The sequence below is a fragment of the Haliaeetus albicilla genome, chromosome 6 (genome assembly GCF_947461875.1).
Source record: "Haliaeetus albicilla chromosome 6, bHalAlb1.1, whole genome shotgun sequence".
Taxonomy (NCBI): domain Eukaryota; kingdom Metazoa; phylum Chordata; class Aves; order Accipitriformes; family Accipitridae; genus Haliaeetus; species Haliaeetus albicilla.
Window position 1 is genome coordinate 1,929,388 of NC_091488.1, and position 12,310 is coordinate 1,941,697.

Below are 12,310 nucleotides of genomic sequence, written 5' to 3' on the forward strand. Positions count from 1 at the left end.
TTGAGTGTGCTTGTTTTGATTTAGAAAGGTAGCAGTAGCTACAATGATAACTGTAAGGAATAGAAGATTTATTGCTTTCTTAGGAAATCTGTAGGTAGCTTTTATTATCATTCTCAATGCTTTTATTCCTCAGGAACCCATTAAGGTTTCACTAAAGAAGTTTTCTTCTTTAGAATTAAAACCCCGGAAATCTTGGGAATATCTGAAAAGTCTAATTTTATATTGACTTTGTAAGTTATCAGACATTTAAAGAAAACTTTACTGCTGAACACCGTAGTTCTTCTTATTGCTGTTTAGTAGTGATCATTAGTAGCACTCATCACGTATTTTTTACTTTCCTTAATCAGCTTTCACAATGATTTGCTGTGTTTATTTAGTTTTAAAACCACTGATGTTTATCTCGCAGCTTTAATGTCTTGTGGGATTTACTTAGCAAGATGCTCCAGCAGAAACATAGCCGTAGGCCTGTAAATACTCCTTTATAAAAGCTTCACTGCAATTACTCCTCTGCCTAAACACCTTTTTGAAGAGGAACTATGTGGTGGAAGCAATTTTGTGTAGCAGGGCTGGAGATGGAGAGCAGTCACTTGGCTGACATGTATCTGGCTTGCACTGTTGTCACAGAACATACTTCTGACATCATCTGTCTCACACCAACATTTGGAGGTAAACTCAGATTTTTGGATGACACGGGGTGAGAATCTGAATGATGCAATTTGGGAGGTGGCGGCCAGGATGGAAGATGGCTGAGAAAGACCAAGACACCCACCATCCACAAATACTCTGTCTGGACTGGATTTTGAGCTAAAAGCCCTAATATAGAGCACATACAGAAGTGCCCTGTGCACTGCCTCAGCTGAGTGATTTGGAGCTTATTCCCCATTTAAAGGCATTTGAGGTACAAAAAAAATAAGTGTGCATATACTCTATGCCCTGATGGACTCAGTTCCAATGCTAGAGGGGTAACCTTTGTTGGGCTTCTAGCCATTGTTCTCTCTCAGATAGAAGATACGGAAAAGGATCACAAATTATTTCTTGAGTAATGCACTATTTTTGTATGACATTGCATTTTTTTATAATCAAATGGCTGTAACTTATGTGGATGCATTTCAAATATTAAGTCACACTGAGAAACTAAGTGCAGGCTGGTTTTCTATTTTAAAGGATAAAAAGGGAATTTACTTTCTTAGCCCCCTGCCCAGACTCAGAATCCAAATGCAGTAATATAAAATGGTTCTATTGTTAGGACAATATCAAATACGTGAATAGAGAAGAATAATTAATATCCTTAGTACTATTGTTACAAAGTATCTCTCATATAATCTTTTCTATCACAATTCCTCGCTTTTGCTTTTAAGTCCTAGTTATTAAGGACTTTGAGGACTTGCTAAACATAGCTTCAAAATTTTGGATTTTAGGTCATACCAAGTAGCTAATTACCTCAGGTATCTTTAGCTAATAAACTGGCTTTAATAGTTTAGTAGTGTGAATGTTTGATTAGTTCCTCGTTAAAGCTGCTTTGCGCTTCCAGATTGCTGGGATTTTCAAAGCAACATGTGTTTGATGGAAACAGTTATGTATTTAAATTTTAAAGTTTTGAAATCAGCATTATTCCTTCCACCCCAACTTTGTTATCAAACGCTTGCAGGAAAATCTTTGTTAGCCTACTGTGGTAATACCCCCCCCCTTTTTTAAATAGAACTACTTCATGGTGAGGAGGCCATATTCTTGGAATTTAAAATATATATGCATACGTAGTACACTGTTTATACAAAATGCCCCATTTCTGATAAGTGTCTGAGTAGGGGGGAAGTGTACAAGTGGGAAGCTGAATAGATGTGGTGAAAAGTTAAAACCAGAACAAAAAAGCCCCCCTTGAAAACAATACCCAAGCAGTATCTGCCTAGAGTACATGGAATCCAAATGGTATTCATGTGAGAGTGTTTAACTCATTGCAAGTAATGCTGACAGAAATTTAGACTCGCCTTGTATCCTTCAAGTGCTGCTCTTATGCAAGATTTTCTGTTGCATAAGGTTCAAAGCAGTGCTCAGAAGCAGTGGTGTTTCAGGATATGTATTACCCTGTGCAGTTGTTGTCTTCATATTTAGAAGTCAATGTATGATGTATAAGGTAAAATAGAATGTAAGGGATTGTTGGAAATATGAAACTGGTTTTTGTTTACAAGAAGCTCTATCAAAGTAGTTTCAATTTATGCTCTTTAGCAATGTTTTTCTCTTTTTCATGGTAGAGTGGCTTATTTCTCTATAGCACACTTTTATGGCAAATTTCAGATGTAATTTAATGTCATGTAAAAAGTGCCTAAGGTGCTTAACATTGATGCCTTTTTCTGATTCTGGTAGTTTATTTCTGCTATTTTATTATATTTCTTTTTCCCTTGAATTGGCTTACTTGTAGATATATTGTTGTCTTTTGATTTAAGTTTTGAAGTCCTTTTTGAAATGGGATTAGGCACAGAATAGCTCAAAGTTTAAAACATCAATAATAGTCTATAGGGATATGAACCACTACTAGAAATAATTTGATGCCTCATTAGTTGTCATTGAGTTATATGCTGTAAAGAGATTTTTTTTTTTCCCTAAACTTGTGTAGTCTGTGATGTGACATTTTCAAAGTAGCTTATGAAGCCACTGGATGCTTTAATAAAAACGCACCCTGTAAAGTCCTGTGAATTTGTTAGCAGTGTTCTCTTTTCCATTCTTAGAGAAAGTAGTTTCTTTTCCTCAACTATGGAAGAAGGAAAAAAAAACAAACCAAAAAAACCCCAAAAGATTGCTGACTACATAAGAAGCTTAGTGACCAGAAAGCAAAAATGGGTTGATGTTGGCTTGGTTTTTTTTTGGGGGGGGTTTTTTTTTTTTGGTTTGGTTGTTTTACTTCCAGATAAATGATTGACAGCCTCTGAACATGGGGGAAAATGAAACACAAAGCAGATTAATTTGTGGAAAAAAGAGTAGTCTTTTTGATGGGGCATATGCTGGTAAACCAATGCAGCTGTAAAATTCTTCCAAAAGGAGCCTGAGTGGGTCAAGGTGATGGTGAAAGAGTCAGGAACTGTTGAGTTACTTCATGTACTCATGGAAGCACTTGCAGAAAGTAGCAGAAAGTTGGTGGAAACTGAGATAAAGTGTAGACAGAGGGGGAAAATGTGTTTTAGTGTAGCAATGTTTCCTTTAAATAAAACCTTTTTTCTTAGACTGACTGTTGTGGGCACTGTGTCAGTGCTTGCTGAGTTTCCATTTGAATCACAGTTTCCATTTGAATAGAGGCGGACAGAGGATATGCCACGCTTCCTGTGTAAATCTTTATAAATGCTACATTTAATCATTAATGATGATAGATTAAGATTATGTTGGTTGTATCAGTAGAAGTGAAGACTGAGACTCTGCATTTCTTTTACTTTGGAAACTGAATCCCTTTCCAGAGACAGTACAGTCTCTGTAACCAGGTGCAGCGAAGCAGGATTTCACTTCCCTATAGACACTTAAAGAAATGATGTGTTGCTAAGTAGCTAGTAGAAGCCCTAAGCATGAAAAAGTGTAGGGTCAATCTTTATTTCAGGAATGTAATGTGAGGTACGTGTGTGTGTTTGCTTAAATCCATTAAAAATACATTAAGAATTTCAGATGATCCAATATGAAACATTCAAGTCATAGCTGAGCCTGAAATGCCATCCACCTGAATATCATTACTTTTTCTCAAGTTTGATTAATTTTATTTCTTCTTTTGACAGAGTAACCACTTAGGCACTTTATGAAACATGAAATGTTTTGCTGCAATTGTGTTTTATAAACCAGAATTCTTTTTCATGAGAGTACTAGAGGAAGAGCAGAAGTGAAAAATTAGGAAGTTATTTACCTCTAAATGGCCTTGGAAGTGACATTGAAAACTGAAGAACTGCACAGCACACCATGCTACAAACTATTTTGCGTGTCAGTAATAAAAGATTTAGTTTTGAACGCGTGATGCTTATTTTTCTGAATTACAGGTGTGGAAAAAAGGGTGTTTTGACTTTGTTTTTTTTCTCCTTTGGATGGAACATTTTTACCTCATTTCTAAGCTCTCTTCTGTTGATAGTTTCAGTGGATTTTATTTTTACTTGCTGAGAATGTTTCTGCATAGAAAAATCACCCTAAGAGCTGAAATTCAATTTAGACCATGTAAGCACTTAGATTCTAGCAGGATATGTGAGCAAGTATCAGTGTGATTTTAGTCGGTGCTAAAATGCTTGCTATGGTTTCTGACCTAATGGTATAGCAGCTCACTTTAGAAACGGTGTAGCAGGAAGAAGTGTTACTCTCTATATGCAAATTAAGAACTGATATGTGACCAGATCCCAAAGGAAAGCAAGATGATGTCTTTTGCAGAAAGGAGGGTAGAAATAATTGGAAATGGAAAATGACTTTGGAAAGATAGAAGAAAAGAGCTTAGTGTACACATTGCATCTCTCTTAATCCAGTGAGCAATTTTTCCCAGTAGTTGCTTGATCTGAGTGATCTGTGTAAGTTGTATTAAATTTTTACATGAAGTATTCTGTTACTATGGTGATAGGTGCCACTCCATGCAGATTGTTTAAATAAAATTAAGGCAATTCTTTGTACTCAGTAAGATGGGTAATTGCTATTAGTTTGTACACAAGGGTTATGAACTTAGAGAATTGCAGGTTCATTAAATATTCAGGGAAAGGCTCTAGACTTTTAGAAGCATCTGTGTAGGTTGCATAGGAAATGTCCTTTTATGTAGCGTTTATTTAATAGCTTGCATTATATTTTTCACAATAGAGATTTTTTTCCTCTTCCCTTAGCATCTTAAATGGCATGTGCTCACCATTCCGTTTTCTCCCATCTCCGTTGGTTCTTACGCATGTTTCCAATGGGGGAGGACAGAGTGGGTTGCTACAGAAAGAGATGAGCTCTGGCTTCAGTGCGGAGGGCAGGGAATAATAATAGAGTGAGGATGCCATAGACCCAGTGGCAAGAAACTGCAGGGATTGAATAATTGTAGCATAAGTGGGAAAGAAAGAAAATATTTCTGAACGGCAGTGGGAAGAAAATCGACAGGATTTGTGTGGGAAGCGAAGAGGAGTTGAAAATGGCACCCAGGTTGTGAGCTTGTAGGACATAAGGTGGTGGAGTTGTTGACAGAGATAGGGAAAGAAGTGGGGAGCAGGGAGGGTTTGGGAAGAAACGTGATTACAGCTTTTCAGCATACTGCGTTAGGGCTGGTGGCAAATATCCAGAAGGAGATTCTGAGCTGCGAATGTGAACAGAAGGGACGAGAGATCTGTGACTCATCCGCACAGAGATGATAATTAAAGCAGCATGATTTTAGGAGGCTGCTGAGCAATAAGGGAAGAGGTTGCAGAAGAGGGGAGAGTTGCGGATAGAGCTTCCTGGGACCGTGGCAGTCGGCAGGAGGGGGAACAGCCATGGCAGGGAGACTCTTTTGGAGCGGCTCAGTGGGAAGAAAGTCAGGGAAAGCACATAGTTTGGGACATCCACTTAGAAATACAGTATAGTTTTCTAACAATGGCTGTGTAATTTTAAAAATTCATTTTGTATGGCAGCAGCCAAGGATTACCTATGCAAGCACTGGGTGGTTGCACAGCTTAAGACCTTGCTTGTGCATTTTAGGCAGTGAGACAGGAAAAAGGTATTTCCTCTTCCCCTCTCTTTCTTCCAAACATTGTAATTGTCAGTGTCCCCAAGGCCCGCACCTTTTGTGTCCAAAGTCCTGCTACACCTCCTAAAATCTAAGATGTGGTAAAGCACCTCCAGAAACCTCTGCCTGTGTCATGCTCTTAATTCTTTGCCTGTTGCCAGAGGAGAACGTTACCTGCTTGCCAGCTTCTGTAGCTTTGGGGGTATTTGGGAGTTTTCTGTTTCTTGTTTTTGTGAAAGGAGGTTGGAGGGGAGGGGGTTGAACAGAGCTGTATATCTGCCAATTTATATTTTATTATCCTAGTAATTACCCAGACATACCTGCAAATCAGAGTCTGAGCAGAGTTCCCTAATATCCTTCAGTTTTCTAATCGTAATGCTCTATAGAACACAGCATTTTGCCATAGCCAATATTATATTGATCAAGTTCATTTTTTCAAAGCTGTCGTTGTTTAATCCTGCCATCAGCTGTATTAGATGCATTTTCTGTGCATTTTCAAGTAGTGAAAGGCTAAATTAACTCAACCTAAGCTACGCTTGTACCTGTTTGGAAAATATGTACCACTGTCTTGGTCCAAGAAAAGCTATGAAGGGCAATAATAAATAAAGGTACTATGAAAGCTGTAAAACTTTTGCCACCTTCATGCATTGGCAAAGCTTTAGACTTTGTCATCATTGTTGTTGAGAACTTTTGCGAGAACCTTCAGTGACGATTCCAGCAAACCTCAGTCTTGTGGCTGTCTTGCCATAGCTGAATTGGGCAGAATTCAAACCAGATGAACCTTTCTAGAGCCAATGGCATAAATTCCCTGGAGCTAGTGACACTTGAACAGGCTCAGAGTGGGCTCCTTGAAGCCAGAACAACTTATTTTGATGGTGCGATGCTGAGGCTGAAGGGACTGGGAGTTATGATCTGAGCATTCTCAAGTTAATGATTTTTTTTTTATTGTTGCTAAGTAGCAAGACCGACAGACCATCCATTTGACATATACTGGTATTAAAGGATTCAGTTACAGTTTTAATCAATTTGAAAAGCAAAGGGATTTAAAGGATGGCTTGGCTTAATTCCAACCAATGGCTACATTGCTCAAGAGAGATTTTTATGCCAAAGGTTTGGCAATGCATGAGAGTCTGAACCCTCTTTTAGCAGTCATGTAATTCATTATTTTTGTTACAAATAGAGAACTGGAGTTACATAGTTTAGAACATTTTGCGTGACTTCAAAATAATGGTGACAGCAATTCTATCAGACATCTGTTTTTAAGCAGTACATAAAATCTAGCTGTTGCTCTCTTAAAACTAGACATGGAAGACGTGTGGGATTGCTTATGAAAGATGCATTTTCCAGGCAATTTCACTACCACTTTTAAAACTGTGTTCCTACATTTTTATCAGCAAAATACTGGTAAAAACAGTGCAATATACACACACACAGATGTAAATTGCCTTCATGTAAATTCAGTTGGACTGCAGAGGAAAACAAATGAAAAAACCAGTGAAGAAGCTGCACCAGATGCAGCTTGGAAGCTGCCTGGAGAACCAGCACTCTCGTGGCAAGCTCTTGTTCTTTGCAAGTTGCACCAGTGGGCTCCAAGTCTGTAGCACCACACAGCCTGCTTTTGAGCAATGCTACTGTCGTATGAATTCACAAAGGACATTTTTGGGCTGACATGTTACCTGAGAATCAGGAGATCTGGTTTTTGTTCCTGACAATGGTGTAACCTGCCTCTGTGTCAGTTTTGCCTAGGAAATTTCCTTGCCTTGGAGGAAAAAATAAATTAGGCTGACTAAATATACATGAGTAACTAAGGCGTTCTGCTGAACAAGAAAATCAGTGAAAGAATTCCATGCTCTCTTTTGAGCACTCTGATCTGAGGATTACTGGAAATGCTGAAATGTTGCTGCTTTGTTGCTGAAAGACCTAATAAACATATTTCTGCAATTCTCCCTTTTTGTATCCCTTAACTATTTGTATGTATATATTGTATTTTCTGAGCTAGCGTAACTTTATTCTGAAGTTAAGTCACGGAGCTGACTGGAACTTCAGGTTGCCAAGAAGAGCGCAGCGCAGAAGCTGCCTAGAATATGTGGCAAAACCAGGAATAATAATGGTAGTAGTGGTAATGATGGTACGTTTCAAGATTACAGCCTGCAAGTACCCTGAGAGGAGGAGTGTTTAACAAGTAATTGCAATAGGTAATTTGACAGGTTGCTGACTCGGACTTGTAAACTAGATCGTATACGTGCAAAAATAGAAGTGTTTTCTGCTGAATATTATCCCATAGTTATAGTACTGGAGAACTGCATGAACGTTTTTTCCCTGTGGGATATGTGAGCAGTAGGATAAGTTGGCAGGTCTTCTAGATCTCAGTACTTCACATTTTGAGTTAAGATTTAATCAACTCGGCTGCAAAGAAAAGGACTAAAGAATAAGGAAAGTGCTGGTGTAATTAGGTGACCCCATTCTGTGACATACTAAGACAAATGTTTAAAAAGAAGGCGATAATAGTGAGGGGAGAAGAAAAAAATGGAAAAATAAAGCATCAAAAACATTGCTTTTGGAAAATAAAACCCACAAATATTTGTATTCTGTATAGGTTGTCTCCCATGTGAATTGTTCTAGCAATGTCTGGGGCAGGGTGAGGTGAGATGTATACATTTTGCAGCATTGTCACCAGTCAGTGCTGTCTAATTCAGTGGGTTTAATTTAAATGTCTTCAGTAGTTATGACATCATGATAGGATCTTTGCAGTTAAAACTTGTAATTTTTGCAGAAATAATGCAGATTTGTGGTTATGAAGGTCAGAAGTTCTGAAAGAAATAGAAGTGATGCCTCTCAGTTGCAGTGTAGCACAGGACTTGCTAGTCTTAAAAATAGGTTTCAAAATTATACTGGGATTGAAAGTGCAGAAAAATCCTCTCCCTGATTGTTGTGGTTTTTTCTTGCTGCTCTTATCTTCCTCCCTTACTACGTTTTTGTTGTTGTTGTTCTTTGTCTTCCAGTTTTGGACCTCATGTTTCCCTTTTTTTAGGATCTTAGCCTAGTTCCAGCTGTCTCCACAAAGGTCACTTTTGCCATTTTTGATGCCTCAGGCGGAGCTGGAAAGAGTGACCATGAAAATCTGTTATTAGTAATTAAGTTGTTCCACCATAATCCCCTTCTATGTCTCTTTCTTTGCTGATGACGCTGTCCCATTTTTTTTCTCTGAAACTGTTAATGGCCAATATTTGACTACATCTTCAGGGAGTATAAATTAACACAGAACTGCTTTTGTTGCTTTAGTAGCAATCTGCATTATTAATCTTTTAGAAAATAATGCACATTTAGAAGATAACCTTATGCTGTTTCAGCTGAAGTTTTGTTTGGTTGGTTAGATGACAATCTTGCAGGCTAGCTTTAGTTATAGTTTGTCAGTGAATCTATGTGTGAAGTTCAGAGAATAAACAGGTAAAAGTATAATATTGCCTCCTTGCTCTATCCATGTATTTCAGTTCAGGGGTAATCACAGTATTGTTTCACTAAGTGAATAGCAAATTTTTAGCTTGTGTAGGAGTAAAGCTTGGTTGCAGATTTTCTGTGTGTTCCTGCTTTTCTACAATAGAAAAAAGTTCATGTTAAATCTGTTTCTTACCTTAATTGCAATGTTTTGATACTGTGGTTAAACAGATATTTAAGAAGATCTTTCAGGAGTAAGATAGGGGCTTGTAGTCTAGGTATGGAAGGAAGAGATATTCTCCAGCTGTGGGTGGTATGCTATTAAGAATACAAATTCATTTCTAATTGCATAGTTAGCGACTCTTTTTATAGTTCTCAAGTGCTTTAAGCTCTTTTAGTTGAAATGAAATGGGTATGAAAAAGCAATAATTGTAAATGGTAAAGGCCCCCAGTAATGAGCATTCAGCTTATCATTCTACCTAAGGGATGTTTGAAGAGGATGGGCACTGTTATCCTCAGCACTTGCTTAAAGAGAAAGCACAAAGCAGTGGAGTGACTTTAAAAGTCTAAGGGGAAATAAACTGTTCACTCTGAAAGAAAGTGACATACACGTTTTGCTCTTGGGATCATTCAGAAGCAGTCTCGGGCCTCATCTCTCGGGGTGGCTGCAGGAAGTTAAAACGAGCTTGCTGCAATGCAGGGATCAGCTTGGTGACCTTTTCCAGATTTCTTTGAATCCTAGACTTCAGGGCTGCTCTCGGCAATGCCGGCATGGATCTTTGCATTCCTGCACATTTCCCTGAATTCATGTTTGAATTGTGTTTAGTTGGAGTCATTCGTGTATGGATAAAGTATATTTGGGAATTGTTTTTTTACATAAGCATTGTGTTCACTCTCCTCCAGTTTTTCTGTCTTTTATGATTTACTGATCTGTTAATTTTTCTCTTGCCTGAATATGAAGATGTAGCACCAACAACCAGCTGTCTGTTATGTGATGAACTCATTTAGCAATTCCTCTTCCCAGACCCTGGATTTGTGGGGAACTGTGTGTTGAGGAGGGGATTTAAGGGTAAGGCCACCTGCCCCTATACATAGACCGGATGCCTGAGAAGTTTTCCACTTGCTTTACTGTCTTTTGTAGATTCAGAAATACTTTATTTTTTTATATATACTCTTCGTTTGTCAGACGTAAGCATATTTCTTTAGCTTCCTTCATGATTGTGTGGAAGAGTTTCAGTTCAAGGATGTAGCAATGTTTCTCTGATATTCACTGATTTCTTGGTTGTAATAAATGTCTACAGCATTTAAGAACCCAGAATCCTTCTTCCCTTAGTAGTCAGACTTCTCAAACAATATCCTCTTTAAGCTGAATGTTTAAACTTATAGTAAACTCTTCCTATTACCAGTGAAATAATTATGTCTGATTAAAAGCACTTTTTTCTTCAATATAAATGTTGCAATCCCTTCCTGCTATTTTTGCAAAATGATTCATAAGAAACCATGCAGAACATAGATGTATCCAGACTGAAAATGTTACATGCCCTCCCACATATAATGATGAAATATGTGTTTTGCTACTAAGATTGCAAATACTTCATTGATGTCTGCATATAATTAAACGTGTTAGATTTTCTTTCCGGCTGCACTTACTGGCAAATGTTTCCTGAATGCCAACAGCTGTTATTAGGAAAACACTCCCTGATCAACCTGCTGCTTCTGCATAGGTTGCTTTATAAAAAGCTTAAGAACACATTGGTTTTTCTTGCCTGAGTAACACTGGAAGTGTTTCATGGATTAAAAGTTCATTTTTTTAAAACAGTTGCATATAACAAAGTTGTTTTTCTAATAGGATAAACTGATTTAAAAATGAGACTTAAAACATGAAAACTTAGTCACATTTTTCATGTGAGTTATTAGGTAGGATATAAAGCATCCGTTCTAGACAGAGCTTGCACTAATTACCATAAAGCCACAGCATCTGATGAACCTAGAAAAGAGTGGTTCTTTCACCAATGTTGGTTGTATTTCCTGTGCTTTCTGCCTTACTAATTCCATTTCTCCATACCCACTGAGATTTTGGCCTGCCAGAAAAACTTTCACAGCCCTCAGCCTCCCATCTGTTAGTCTTGCTTATAGAAACTGCCTCACGTGCTACGTAAGGTGACAACGACGTGCCCGCAGTTCCCAGCAGGCTGTATGCAATAAGACGGTCCAACGCAAGTCTCCTGTGTGTCTTGTATTCCACGTTTGTCTTCCCTCCCATTACATGGAGTGTTATAAACAACCAGTGGTTCCCTTTTCTCTTCTTCCTCCTCCCGGGGTTTTCCTCCTCTTCTTCGGCAGGGTGTGCAAACAAGTCAGCTCAGCTCAGCTTAGTCTTCTTTCTCAGTTACTTAAGGCTATTGCTGGTACCTCTGTTTTTCAGTGTTACTGCTAGAAGCGGGTCATTTTCGTCCATGGCCAGGGACTGGTGGTTGGAGCCACTTGCCTGGCATACGTGTGGCTAGCTGCTGTGTGCCAAAAGGATGTAAAGTGGAGGAAGGTCGTTATCTGTCTCAAGGAAGGAAGGAAGGAACAAGAACTGGTGAAACATTTACCAGTATTTCCTTTCTGTGGTGGCTTCTCACTTTGGTTACATGAACCTTTCCATTCTGTTTGAGGCTCTGAAATCTTTTGTTTCATTCTAAAGACTTGTCAATGCAGTTTAATTCTTTTTAAGGATAAATCTAGGTGAATGATTGCATCAATTAAACCTGCCTTTTCTGCTTTACTTTTTCAGGATTGCACAGTATATGAAACAGAGAATAAAATTCTTCATGTGGTGAGTAGTGCTTGGATTTCTATTAATAAATATATTTCTATAGACTACATAGAATTATAGAGCTGTGTTTTGTGCTTTTTCTATGCAGTGATAATGAGCTAGTCTGGGTGCGCGTGAGTGAATGCGTGGAAATACTTGTGAATAGGTGATGATGTTATGGAAGCTGAACTTGGCATATGAGAAGCCAGGAACTTTGCAAGGGCTCATGTTTGTCTGGCTCAGGCCTGTCTGTTACTTGTAAGCCATGGTCAGAAGAATGATTTTGAAAAATGGTTAGTGGTTTGGTGGTTTTTTTTGTTTTTTTTTTTTTTGAAAGAGCTGGTTGCTAGGCTTCTATGAAATCATATATGTTTATGTTAGCGATATAGCTTTAT

General features: G+C 38.2%; 1 protein-coding gene across 8 annotated transcripts in view; it reads left to right on the forward strand.

Moving 5' to 3' along the window:
- The window catches only part of CNKSR2 (connector enhancer of kinase suppressor of Ras 2), a 215,695-nt gene that overhangs the window by 64,284 nt on the left and 139,101 nt on the right, over window positions 1-12,310 (forward strand). For all 8 annotated transcript variants that reach the window (XM_069784817.1, XM_069784820.1, XM_069784814.1 and 5 more), the window contains exon 5: window positions 11,895-11,936. In XM_069784817.1, coding sequence (XP_069640918.1) covers window positions 11,895-11,936 — 42 coding nt within the window. The remainder of the gene's footprint in view (window positions 1-11,894; window positions 11,937-12,310) is intronic.